This window comes from Dendropsophus ebraccatus, chromosome 10, assembly GCF_027789765.1.
Source record: "Dendropsophus ebraccatus isolate aDenEbr1 chromosome 10, aDenEbr1.pat, whole genome shotgun sequence".
Classification (NCBI taxonomy): domain Eukaryota; kingdom Metazoa; phylum Chordata; class Amphibia; order Anura; family Hylidae; genus Dendropsophus; species Dendropsophus ebraccatus.
The window spans coordinates 91,835,208-91,849,432 of record NC_091463.1 but is presented as its reverse complement, the minus strand read 5'-3'; the positions used below and the strand labels follow the sequence as shown (position 1 = coordinate 91,849,432).

At 47.9% G+C, this 14,225-nt stretch overlaps 1 protein-coding gene across 1 annotated transcript; it reads right to left on the bottom strand.

Annotated features, from left to right (window-relative positions):
• Nucleotides 1-4,598: 4,598 nt before the first annotated feature.
• Nucleotides 4,599-8,993, bottom strand: ZBTB12 (zinc finger and BTB domain containing 12). Its single transcript, XM_069942830.1, has 2 exons — nucleotides 8,942-8,993; nucleotides 4,599-6,652 (listed from the first exon to the last, which is right to left on the bottom strand). The coding sequence occupies exon 2, from the start codon at nucleotides 6,454-6,456 to the stop codon at nucleotides 5,062-5,064; it is 1,395 nt and encodes a 464-aa protein (XP_069798931.1). The 5' UTR covers nucleotides 6,457-6,652; nucleotides 8,942-8,993; the 3' UTR covers nucleotides 4,599-5,061.
• Nucleotides 8,994-14,225: the final 5,232 nt, after the last annotated feature.

Below are 14,225 nucleotides of genomic sequence, written 5' to 3'. Positions count from 1 at the left end.
CAGAGAGCACCCTCAGCCATCCCTCCAGTCAATGGAGCCTTAGAGGGGGTGACGTCACGGACACTCCAGCCTTAGAGGGGGTCACATTATAGACACCGCAGCCTTAGAGGGGGTCACGTTATAGACACCGCAGCCTTAGAGGGGGTCACATTATAGACACCGCAGCCTTAGAGGGGGTCACATTATAGTCACCGCAGCCTTAGAGGGGGTCACGTTATAGACACCGCAGCCTTAGAGGGGGTCACGTTACAGACACCGCAGCCTTAGAGGGGGTCACGTTACAGACACCGCAGCCTTAGAGGGGGTCACGTTACAGACACCGCAGCCTTAGAGGGGGTCACGTTATAGACACCGCAGCCTTAGAGGGGGCACGTTATAGACACCGCAGCCTTAGAGGGGGTCACATTATAGACACCGCAGCCTTAGAGGGGGTCACGTTATAGACACCGCAGCCTTAGAGGGGGTCACGTTATAGACACCGCAGCCTTAGAGGGGGTCACGTTATAGACACCGCAGCCTTAGAGGGGGTCACGTTATAGACACCGCAGCCTTAGAGGGGGTCACGTTATAGACACCGGAGCCTTAGAGGGGGTCACGTTATAGACACCGCAGCCTTAGAGGGGGTCACGTTATAGACACCGCAGCCTTAGAGGGGGTCACGTTACAGACACCGCAGCCTTAGAGGGGGTCACGTTACAGACACCGCAGCCTTAGAGGGGGTCACATTATAGACACCGCAGCCTTAGAGGGGGTCACGTTATAGACACCGCAGCCTTAGAGGGGGCACGTTATAGACACCGCAGCCTTAGAGGGGGTCACATTATAGACACCGCAGCCTTAGAGGGGGTCACGTTATAGACACCGCAGCCTTAGAGGGGGTCACGTTATAGACACCGCAGCCTTAGAGGGGGTCACGTTACAGACACCGCAGCCTTAGAGGGGGTCACGTTATAGACACCGCAGCCTTAGAGGGGGTCACGTTATAGACACCGCAGCCTTAGAGGGGGTCACGTTATAGACACTGGAGCCTTAGAGGGGGTCACGTTATAGACACCGCAGCCTTAGAGGGGGTCACGTTACAGACACCGCAGCCTTAGAGGGGGTCACGTTATAGACACCGCAGCCTTAGAGGGGTCACGTTATAGACACCGCAGCCTTAGAGGGGTCACGTTATAGACACCGCAGCCTTAGAGGGGGCACGTTATAGACACCGCAGCCTTAGAGGGGGCACGTTATAGACACCGCAGCCTTAGAGGGGGTCACGTTATAGACACCGCAGCCTTAGAGGGGGTCACGTTATAGACACTGCAGCCTTAGAGGGGGTCACGTTATAGACACCGCAGCCTTAGAGGGGTCACGTTATAGACACTGGAGCCTTAGAGGGGGTCACGTTATAGACACTGCAGCCTTAGAGGGGGTCACGTTATAGACACCGCAGCCTTAGAGGGGGTCACGTTATAGACACTGGAGCCTTAGAGGGGGTCACGTTATAGACACCGCAGCCTTAGAGGGGGTCACGTTATAGACACCGCAGCCTTAGAGGGGGTCACGTTATAGACACCGCAGCCTTAGAGGGGGTCACGTTATAGACACTGCAGCCTTAGAGGGGTCACGTTATAGACACCGCAGCCTTAGAGGGGTCACGTTATAGACACTGGCCCCCATTGTAGACAGGGTGGGGGTCCCCTGTAATAAAGCAGTCTCCTGTCTGGCACTATAGGTCTCTGCCGAGGCACGCTGGGAGTTGTAGTCCCCCACCAGCTGCACCTGTTGCTGCCTGTCCTCTCTTTGTCTCAGTCCCCCCCTCTCCCGCCTCCATTCACCCCCCCGTCCCCCCCACATCCATCTCCCCGCTGCAGCCCCGGCTCCGGTCACATCCGCCCAGCCCGGATCTCACACAGTTCCCCCCTTTTTTTTCTCACTCTCTCTCCCGCCGCCGCCTCCATCGCTCCTGAGCACACACCACTTCCTGTCTGGCCACTGACCTCACATCCGGCTCTCCTCTCACCTGATTGGACGCTTTCCATTGCAGGGGGTGGCTCCAAATACTACAAAGCTATGGTCTCTTTGATTGGCTCTTACGTTGTCATGGAGAAATACGTTCTTTCGGCTCTTCTCTGATTGGACGACGCTAGGCTCCTTATAAACATTTTGCGTTTCAAGGATCACGTGACCACCGGCTGATTGGTTAGAATCTCATCCAAGCCTCGATGTCAAATGCGGGTCGTTTTGTTTTAAAAGGGCAATGCCACTTACAGGGGCTCCGTACAAATCAGATATTACGAGATGCCAGAGCCTCTCATACACCGATTGTTAGTATGTACGAATACTATAACAACTCTCCAACTGTTGTCTGCCCAGGCATGATGGGAATTGTAGTTTTTTAACAGCTGGAGGGCTGAAGGTTCCCCATGCTTGTTTAACAGTCATACCAGCAGTTTTTAACCCTTTAAGGTCCATAATTTTTTTTAACTGCATTCCCTATTCCGGATCAAAATTGTAGTGTGGCGCTACTTTCTTTATAAGTGGCTGGACTATTGGTCCGTTTACGTGGCCCGATAATTCGCCCAATCGAACGATTAACGATTTCGAAGTAACAATGTGTTTTTTTATACCGATCAGCGTTTAGACAGAACGATATATCTTTTTGAAAAATCGTTATTGCGATCGTTTTAAGATCGCTTAAGGCCGTCTCACACATACGGTGAATCGGTTAAAGAGTGTTTACACGAAGCGATCTGCGAATTTTGAGTGAACGACCAACGGCGATTTGAGAACTTGTTGAAAGATCAAAATAAACGATTTATCGCTCAAATGCGATCGTTATTGTGAAAATTTGACCGATAATCGTTCCGTGTAAACGCACCATATGGCGTTTCACTTTATTATATTATGTGCACTATAGGAGTCCATCTGACCGCCCCCGTCTCACGCTTAGTGCATTTGATGTATAATGCTACAGTAACAAAAAAAGTTGCATCTAAAGGTGCATTTACACGTAACGATTATTGTGCGAATTTGCGCGATAGCGATCGAATGCGAACGATAATCATACATGTTAACGCAGCGAACGATCAAACGACGAACGAGAAATCGTTCATTTTGATCTTTCAACATGTTCTCAAATCGTTGTTCGTCATTCACAAAAAAATCGCAGATCGTTCCGTGTAAACAGTCGTTCGCCGATTTAACCAATGTGTGAGATAGGCTTAAGCGATCGCAAAACGATTTTCCATACGATATAATGTACCGTCTAAACACTGATCGTTATGAAAAAAAAAAAAACGCTATTCCGACATCGTTAATCGTACGATCGGGACAATTATCGTTTCGTGTAAACGCACCTTAAGTCAGTGGAGCACAACCTGCAACACTCCAGCTGTTGCGAAACTACATTTCTTATAATGTCTGGACAGGATGTCCAGGAAGGCATGATGGGATTTGTAGTTGTAACTGGGGGTGGCGGAGAGCAGGTTGTGCGCCACTGACCTGGCTGGCAACAGTGTGCGACCAGTCACCGATAATCCAGCTGGGTTGGCCTGTGTCATGAGGCTGGGGGTGACAGTGCAACCCCACTGATAACCATTAGATGAGACCTCACATTGAGATCTTCAGGTCAGTCATACATAGTCATCAATGGAGGAGATTTATCAAACATGGTGTAAAGTGAAACTGGCCCAGTTGCCCCTAGCAACCAATCAGATTCCACTTTTCATTCCTCACAGACTCTTTGGAAAATGAAAGGTGGAATCTGATTGGTTGCTAGGGGCAACTGAGCCAGTTTCACTTTACAGCATGTTTGATAAATCCCCCCAATGTCTTTGCCTTTAGTTCTCTTACTGGCACAGCATCTCAATGAGATGGCACAGAAACCTTTCTTCTGATCACAGCCACTCATGGTGGTCTTCAAAGTGCTGAGCCCCTTGGGATCTTCTAGGAGTTGTTCAGGTTTAAAACATGGCCACTTTTTTCCTGAAGCAGCGGCACTCCTGTCTTCAGTTTGGGTGTGGGGGGGTTTGCAGCTCAGTTCCATTAAAGTGAATGGAGCTGAATTGTAATACCGCACACAACCTGGGGACAGGGCAAGAAAGTACTGCTTTATTTTTATTTTTTTTAAAACCTGGATAAACCCTTTAAATAAAGATGTAACATGGCTCCTAGACATGGAACTATTCAAACTAGTTGCCTGTGGGGGGGGGGGGGGGGGGGGGGGGGGGGGGGGGGGGGGGGGGGACGACAGCCCTTGGCACTCGTAAGGGCAACCACAATTCTATTCATTCTATTGGTGACATCAATATATAAGATGTGTAAACCTATTAAAGAGGTTATCATGGCAGCTTTCTTCTCTGGGATCTCCGGAGCTAACACATTACGAGCCGGCGGATGAACTGGCCTGTCAGTGACTGGGACAGGACGCCAGTCCAGGCACTGATCGGCTGAGCTGCCAGTCCATCGGCCAGGACAGGCCTAGTCATCACAACTCAGGGCAAAATGACGTCCGGCGGGGTTCCCGAGGCCCCAGAGTTGCAATGATTTTGTTGCGTATGCCTTCAGCTAACATGAACCAGTCTACGCCAATTAATCAGCCCATTACATAGTTGAACAGCAGCACAGAGTATTTAATCTAACCCAGTAATGTCCACAATGTCAACTTTCATTTAGTTTAGTTTAGTTTAAAACACACAATTTTTTTTTTAGTACAACAATAAAAAGTGAACCTGAAAGACGAGGACAAATCCTTAATAAAACATTTAAGTTTGTTTTTTAAAAAAAAGTCAGTATTGCTACAGCAGAAACCGGGGGAGAAGAGGCGGACGAGAGAAAGTCATCGATTATAAAACCAGTTCCGCTCCGGATCTTCAATGCCTTGAAATCTTAAGGTCTAGGGGGCACGTTACTCTTCTAAAGTAAAGCCTCTAAACTACAGTAGTCAAAGCTAAAAAAAAAATCAAGTCACGTCTATAAAAAAGGAAGAAGTACAACCGGCCATGTATTAGTGCAAATTAGCCAAAAACAAAAGGTAAAGCTTATAATCTTGGGTGGGATCCGCACCCAGGGGGTCTAACCCATCATTATATTCAGATCCGGGACCCCAGATTCCAGGGGGTTGTGTGCAGAAATATTCATCTCCACCACGCCGGCCTCCAAGACGTTCTGGGCAGTGGTCTTCCCGTGCTGCTCCTTGAGGTGACGTCTTATGGCCGGCTTGTGGGCGAATCTCACGTCACAGTAAGAGCAGCGGTACGGCCTCTCGCCGCTGTGCAGGTTGAGATGGTCGTGTAGGGTGGATTTCTGGGTAAAGCACTTACCGCATATATTGCAGGAGTGGGACTTGACGCCCCGATGTACGTTCATGTGTCGGTTAAGGTTACTGCTGTGGTTGAACTGCTTCCCGCAGCGGGGGCACATGAAGACAAAATGCTGCGCCCGCATGTGAAAGACAAGTTTCTCCACTCCTTGGAAAGTTTCTTCACATTTTGTGCACCTTAATGATCGTCTGTTGCCGAACCTGGCGTCGCCCATGACCATGGTGCCAAGGGACGATGAACTTCCCAGTCCACCGAGAGAACCTCTAGAACCTCCATCAATCACAACACTACTTTGACAGCCACCAAGCGCACCATCTAGCACCTCTTCCTCCTCTTCGTGGTAGCTGCTGGGTATGATCAGCACCCCTTCCCCACCCTCCACCTCATCGCTGTAGATGGCCTTCATGACTCCTTGTTGGATGGCCCCATCCACCGCCTCTCCCTCCACTGTCGAGTTGACAAGTGCCTCCTCTGGTTGAGCCACCGAATGCTCCTCTCTTCCTTTCCTCCAAGATCGACCACCCTTGCCTCCACCACCCATTTCAGCTTCCACCTTTACGATACAAATATCAGCAGGCGATTCCTCTTCCTCCTCCTCATCGTCTTCCTCCTCTTCCGCCATCATCAGCATCTCCTCCTCGCTCTCATCCGCTTTCACAGGCTTGGAGTTCTCAGCCGGACGAATGGGGCGCAGCGAACTTGTGGTTGTGGACGTGGCCCCACGGGATGGCATACTTTTTGGGTCCCTCAGGCCTATTTGTGGATCAATAAATTGCGTCAGCGCTTGGCGGCACTTCTCAACAACATGTTCCATTTGTAAGTAGCTGGCCGCTGTTAGGTAGTTGACTATATCCCTGACTGAGAATTCCAGAAGTCCAGTGTAACAAGACAGTAGAAGGTCTGCGACCACCCTTGGTCCGTGCATGAGGGAAACCTGGAGTTCAGAACCAGGGTTTAGGAGGAACTGGTCTCTAAGGAAAGGGGAGCAGGCGGCGAGCACCACGCGGTGACCTCTGAACTTGAGTCCATCGGCCAGAACAGTCACGTCACAGAAGCGTTCCTCCGTCCTCAGCTGGTTCATGCTCCGTAGGGTGGCTGCTTCATGGCCAGGGAGCTGAAAGCGAAGGACATCGTAGGCGGACGTCATCTTGGATAAGACCAGTGGATAAACAAGGCTTGGAGAAGGGGAGAGAGGGTCTTCAGTTTTGGTGGAGGCTGGTTTTTTTTGCAGGAGATCACAACTTTATATATGAAAAACCGGAAGGTCACGTGTCATAAGATCTTCTCTTATGTGTCTAATGGTTTTCTCTCTTAGGGTCGGACATATCAGCATTCAGCCTTCCCTGCAGAGAAGAAGAGCGATCGTGAATTAAGGGATCAAAGAAAACTAAACAACATGTGTTGACCACGCCCGGCAACGCTAGTGGGACCAGACAACCATCTAATGTGTATGAGGCTTCCCGACTGGCCACCACAGGAGTCTGGCAGTGGTTTACCCCATCTCACTTAACAGGAGATATCTGAGGCACTATGGCTAATAAGTTTACATCCTAATACAAGCCCATGATTATGGTTAATGTTGGCAGACCAGTAGAATTGTGTGGCGGTGTATACTGATCTCTACCTGCACCAGATCCACTGACTTCAAGGACCAAACAGTCTAACGGTCAGCGCTGTGAAAAGACTAAACATAATCACCAATAGGCTACAGTCCGTCCACTAACGTCAATGGATCTGGTGTAGGCACCGGCTGGTAGATGTCAGCACACCATACTGTGGATCAGTACCACTATCGTACGGTAGTTTTCAGATGTGAACTGTGAGGGCGATGGACACAAGAGCTTACACACTAGGAGGACTGGGGGAGGGGACACAAGACGGACTGGGGGGGGGGGGGGACACACAAGAGCTTACACACTAGGAGGACTGGGGGGGGCACAAGAGCTTACACACTAGGAGGACTGGGGTGACACAAGAGCTTACACACTAGGAGGACTGGGGTGACACAGGAGCTTACACACTAGGAGGACTGGGGGGACACAAGACCTTTCAGACTAGGAGGACTGGGGGGGGGGGACACAAGACCTTTCAGACAAGGAGGACTGGGGGGGGGGACACAAGAGCTTACACACTAGGAGGACTGGGGGGACACAAGAGCTTATACACTAGGAGGACTGGGGGGGGAGACACAAGAGCTTACACACTAGGAGGACTGGGGGGACACAAGAGCTTATACACTAGAAGGACTGGGGGGGACACAAGAGCTTACACACTAGGAGGACTGGGGGGGACACAAGAGCTTATACACTAGGAGGACTGGGGGGGCACAAGAGCTTACACACTAGGAGGACTGGGGAACACAGGAGCTTACACACTAGGAGGACTGGGGGGACACAAGAGCTTACACACTAGGAGGACTGGGGGGACACAAGAGCTTACACACTAGGAGGACTGGGGGGACACAAGAGCTTACACACTAGGAGGACTGGGGGGGGGGGAACACAAGAGCTTACACACTAGGAGGACTGGGGGGGGGGGGGGGAACACAAGAGCTTACACACTAGGAGGACTGGGGGGGGAACACAAGAGCTTACACACTAGGAGGACTGGGGGGGGGGAACACAAGAGCTTACACACTAGGAGGACTGGGGGGACACAGGAGCTTACACACTAGGAGGACTGGGGGGACACAGGAGCTTACACACTAGGAGGACTGGGGGGACACAGGAGCTTACACACTAGGAGGACTGGGGGGGGGGGTTGAGATGAGAGGTAGTAAGAGCTTTACTTGCCGACGATCCGGCCTTTGTAGACAGAATCAGAAAGTACCTATAAGTGTTGGCTGAGCCGGTCACACACCAGTTTCTGACTACCGGTAAAACGATAAAAGTACATGGAACCATCAGAGATAGAGTAGAGGACGGGTTTATAGCAAAGGGAAATGCTGCCAGACACCTCTGTACATCATATGTAACGCTGTCAGGTAACAGTCCTGGGGCATGTGCTCACAGTGTGATTCCCCTTTGGGTCTATGGCTGTCAGGGCATGCTGGGAGTTGTAGTACTATACGTCAAGCCTGTTAGGGCATGCTGGGAGTTGTAGCACTATGAGCGAGGGCTGTCAGGACACGCTGAGAGTTGTAGTACTATAAGCAAAGGCTGTCAGGACACGCTGGGAGTTGTAGTTCTGTAAGCGTAGCCTGTCCGGGCATGCTGGGAGTTGTAGTACTGTATGCGTAGCCTGTCAGGGCATGCTGGGAGTTGTAGTACTGTATGCGTAGCCTGTCAGGGCATGCTGGGAGTTGTAGTTTTCCACAAGCTGTGCAGTCACACTGGAATCCCTCTGACCTGGCAGCACAGCCCCACAATGGCAGATACAGAGCTACAGTGGACATGGTGATCCCAAGCAGTTATCTCTATCCTAAATCCACTATAGAGAGCAGCTGTGTCTGCAGAGCATTGCACCCAGCACCTGGCACCTCCTGGGCTGCAGCACTGAGGGGGTTAAGAAGGCAGGGAGACCTGTGATTGGTGCAGGAATTAATAGGACGATCATATGCAAATGATAAAGTTATCAGATCCCCCCCGGCACGCGCCCCTGCTGCCCCCCACTTTCATTTAAAGGCACATTACCTGCCCAGCCTGCAGCCTGTCCGCCTCTCCCCTCCCCTTCCTGTTCCTCTCCTTTCTTCCCTGACTCCCCTCCCCGGACCTCTACAAGCTATTTAAAGGGGCATTGCTGCCAAAAGCGGCCGGGCTTAACCCTTCACCCGCGGGCTGCAGTGCGGCCGTGCGCCACCAGGGGGCAGTGTGTCACTAGGATTAATGCAGCAGCGATGTACATAGAGCTCCTCTGCCCGTATAAGGGGCATCGCGGTAAATAACCCCATCCTGCACTGGCAGCACCGTTTTCCCTCCTTGCCCTCTAATGGGGGTTTTACACGGAGCGATAATTCGCCCAATCGCACGATTAACGATTTTAAATGAACAATGTTTTTTTTTATAATGATCAGCGTTTAGACAGAACGATACATCGTACGGAAAAATCGTTATGCGATTGTTTAAGCCTATCTCACACATAGGTGAACTCATTGAAAGACTGTTTACACTGCGATTTTTTTTGCGAACGACCAACGATAATTTGAGAACGAGTTGAAAGATCAAAATGAACGATTTCTCGCTCGTCGTTTGATCGTTCTCTGTGTTTACACGTACAGTTATCGTTCAAATTCGATCGTTATCGTGCAAATTCGAACGATAAATCGTTCCGTGTAAAAAGGCTGCGTTCACACATAGGGGGAGATTTATCAGCCGTCGCCCATAGCAACCAATCAGAGTCCAGCTTTCATTTTTAAAAAGGCCTCTGGAAAGTAAAAGCTGTCATCTGATTGGTTGCTATGGGTGACGGCTCCTGTGCACAAGGCCTGATAAATCTCCCTCACAGGACGTTGGACGCGTAAAAGTTTCCGAGAATATTTGACATATATATATGTATATAAGACATTTTGGGCTATTATTTTAATGTTTTAACGTAACTTTTTATTACAACTCTTTTGTAATAAATTACAACCTTTTTTAAAAAAAAAATTTTTTTATGTTTTTTATGTATTTTTATGCGATCACTTGATTTCTTGGATAATATACTGCAACACTAAAGTATTCCAGTGTATTGTGAGCAATCCACTTCTTAAAGAGACTCTGTCAGTAGGTTTATGGCGTCCTATCTCAGGGTAGCATATAATAGTGACAGAGAAGCTGAACAGGATGATGGATCACTTACATTGTTCTGTGCAGCTGATTCGGAGATCTCCTCCTGAATAACATGGACAATAAGTAGTCCTCTCCATTATGTGCATGAGCTCAGCAGTCCTGGATATTCATAAGCAACATCAAACTTTGCCCACCATCCGCTGATTGGCAGTTATTTACCCATGCTGTGTATAGGCAGTCATCTGTCAATCAGCAGCTGGAGAATGGGGGATGTGAGGTGTGTTTGTGAGTGTGTGTGTGTGGGGAGGGGGGGGGGGGGGCGAGCGGGGCGTCAAGAATCCCATTCTCCTGTATATTCAGAGAACGGCTGAACTGACTAGTTTATGCTGCTCTCGTTTAGGCAGTATAAACCTAGTGACAGATTCCCTTTAAGTGCTAAAACGGTGGGTCCCTGGCTGCCTATGCACCCAGCAATCACACTGTAGCAGGAGGGACTATGGGAGAAGAGAAGGGACCAACAGCCAAGTTACCACAGTGCTATTAATAGTGGTATCTAGGAGGTTGTACAGCCAAGATCAGAGTTATCTCCGATCCCAGATGCTGCTCAACACCCTGACAGAAGCTTCGGAATCCTTATAGCTGTCAGTGCATGATGGAAGATGTAGTTTTGCAAGAGCCACAGGATAGGGATCACTGCATAAGGGTGGGTTCTCACCAGGGGCGTAACTAGAAATGGCTGGGCCCCATAGCAAACTTTTGATTGCCCCCCCCCCCTTCTTGACTGACCACTAAGCCGTCAAGTCTAGTCATAACTGCAAGCACTCGGCCACCTGGTGCTAAAAATAATGAGAGCTCAGGGGGCCCAGTGTATTGCTGGAGCAGGCAATGGGGCCCCCTTATGTGGTGGGCCCCATAGCAGCTGCTATGGCTGCTACAGTGGTAATTACGCCCCTGGTTCACACTACGGAATCCGCACAGATAAATTCCGACGCTAGTACGTGCTCACAGCCGTGTGCCTCTCTGCCTGTGCCATAGACAAATCTTTTGGCGGAATCGGCCCACCCACAAAATGGTGTATATGGGGCCAGCGGAGATGCGGGGCTGGGAACGCGTACTAGCGACAGAATCCACACTTACAGTATAAGCAAAGTTTGCTTTAGCAGGTGACAGCGTAGCAGGAAGTCACATGACAAAAAAACTCGACACACCTGCAAGAAAACCACACAGATTTTTTGGTCACAATATTGAACGTCATTTATCAAAAAGAATAGTCAGTGTTACTATCAACGTGAGCTGTGATTGGCTGTGGTGGGGAACAAAGCTAATGTATACTATGGATATGGCTGGAATACCCCTTTAAGGAAATCACTGACTAGTCAACGGTTCTTTGTAGAGACACATCACAATATTTACATTTCTTTGGACCCGGTACCATTGATATCCCTGCTCCTCCGTGTCACCCATTATTTACCTGTAGATAAAATTACAGTCTCCATGTGGAAAGCTGGTGGAACCCGTCCTGCTCCTACATGGATGCGAGCCAGAAACACTGGACCGAAATGTGAGCACACGGAAATCACTCATCACACACCTCAGAGACACAAGTGCAAGTAAACACAAGGTAATCCCTCCACAAATAACCAGACGCTTACAAAGGAGTGACCCCTCACCGCAAGCTGGTCACATCAGATCACAGACCAGGCCACCACTCCCTAATACTGTGTTATAGTAGTTATATTCCTGTACATAGAAGGCAGTATTATAGTAGTTATATTCATGAATATAGGAGCAGTATTATAGTAGTTATATTCTTGTATATAGGGAGCAGTATTATAGTAGTTATATTCTTGTATATAGGAGCAGTATTATGGTAGTTATATTCTTGTATATTGGGGCAGTATTATAGTAGTTATATTCTTGTATATAGGGAGCAGTATTATAGTAGTATATTCTTGTATATAGGAGCAGTATTATAGTAGTTATATTCCTGTATATAGGGAGCTGTATTATAGTAGTTATATTCCTGTATATAGGAGCAGTATTATAGTAGTTATATTCCTGTATATAGGGGCAGTATTATAGTAGTTATATTCCTGTATATAGGAGCAGTATTATAGTAGTTATATTCTTGTATATAGGGGCAGTATTATAGTAGTTATATTCATGTATATAGGAGCAGTATTATACTAGTTATATTCTTGTATATAGGAGCAGTATTAAAGTAGTTATATTCATATATATATAGGAGGCAGTATTATAGTAGTTATAGTCTTGTATATAGGAGCAGTATTATAGTAGTTATATTCCTGTATATAGGAGGCAGTATTATAGTAGTTATATTCCTGTATATAGGAGCAGTATTATAGTAGTTATATTCCTGTATATAGGGAGCAGTATTATAGTAGTTATATTCTTGTATATAGGGGCAGTATTATAGTAGTTATATCCCTGTATATAGGAGCAGTATTATAGTAGTTATATTCCTGTATATATGGGCAGTATTATAGTAGTTATATTCCTGTATATAGGGGGCAGTATTATAGTAGTTATATTCCTGTATATAAGGGGCAGTATTATAGTAGCTATATCCTTGTATATAGGAGCAGTATTATAGTAGTTATATCCCTGTATATAGGAGCAGTATTATAGTAGTTATATTCTTGTATATAGGAGCAGTATTATAGTAGTTATATTCCTGTATATAGGAGCAGTATTATAGTAGTTATATTCTTGTATATAGGAGCAGTATTATAGTAGTTATATTCCTGTACATAGAAGGCAGTATTATAGTAGTGATATGCACAAGCCAAAAAGACAGAAATGGCTGCACATCGCACCCATGGCTGACACGAAAGCTTATTCAGCTGCATTTAAAAACAACATCAGAAGTTAGTATATAATATGGCCAAACCATATTGCCTCATGTACCACGTGCAGGTCTTCTGATACACATGAGTCCCTTACCAAAAACATCACTGTGCCGGTCAGTGACCACAATCCCCGCAAAACGTGCGCAAGCAGAGAAAGGGGCCACAGAATGGCCCTGCAACCCCATTGTCACAGGACCAGACCCTAAAGGGCCCCCCCCCTCAGACCCTGCAGTGATATTCTTGTATATAGGAGCAGTATTATAGTAGTTATATTCCTGTATATAGGAGCAGTATTATAGTAGTTATAGTCTTGTATATAGGGAGCAGTATAATAATAGTTATATTCTTGTATATAGGAGCAGTATTATGGTAGTTATATTCTTGTATATAGAAGCAGTATTATAGTAGTTATATAATGCACAAGCCAGGTAGGAAAGCAACAGAAAGGTAACCAGTAGCACTCACCAGTCTTCAGGCAATACGTATCTTTATTTCAGCGTGACATCAAACAGGTTGGTGTGGGGCAGGGGGAGACATTGGAGCAGTATTATAGTAGTTATATTCTTGTATATAGGGAGCAGTATAATAGTAGTTATATTCTTGTATATAGGGAGCAGTATAATAATAGTTATAAAATACGGTTCAGGGAAGAAAAAGAGTACTGTACCTCACACCTATGGCTGATACTAGTACCTCTCGGCTGCATAAAAAACATCAGAATTCTGTATGTGAATTGATCAAGCCACACTGCCCCATGTACCGCGTGCAGGTATCTGATACACATGGGTCCCTACACTAAGTCCACACTGTGCCGGTCAGCGACCACCACCCCCGCAGACGTGCACAGTCAGGGAAGGGAGGCCATGGAACGGCCCTGCAACCCCCATGCCACAGGACCAGACCCAAAAATGCCACATCAAAACCCAGCCAGCACCACCGGCGGAGGAAGCTGCCCCAAAACAGCACAAGTCTGGATAAGGTATTGCACTCACCATAGCTATCAAAGATAGAATGGGACAGACAGGAGGGATTAAAACCATCAGCACGCAGGTGTCTCCTGCTAATTGCGGTCATGTGGGTCTCACCAGGAGGAGTGCAAAACACAGAGAAAAGAGAGAAACAAAATACGGTTCAGGGAAGAAAAAGAGCGCTGCACCTCACACCTATGGCTGATACTAGTACCTCTCGGCTGCATAAAAAACATCAGAATTCTGTATGTGAATTGATCAAGCCACACTGCCCCATGTACCGCGTGCAGGTATCTGATACACATGGGTCCCTACACTAGTCCACACCGTGCCAGTCAGCGACCACCACCCCCGCAGGCGTGCATGGGC

Excerpts from the sequence above, each read along its gene's own strand:
- ZBTB12 (XM_069942830.1), bottom strand. The coding sequence starts at position 6,456 with ATGACGTCCGCCTACGATGTCCTTCGCTTTCAGCTCCCTGGCCATGAA.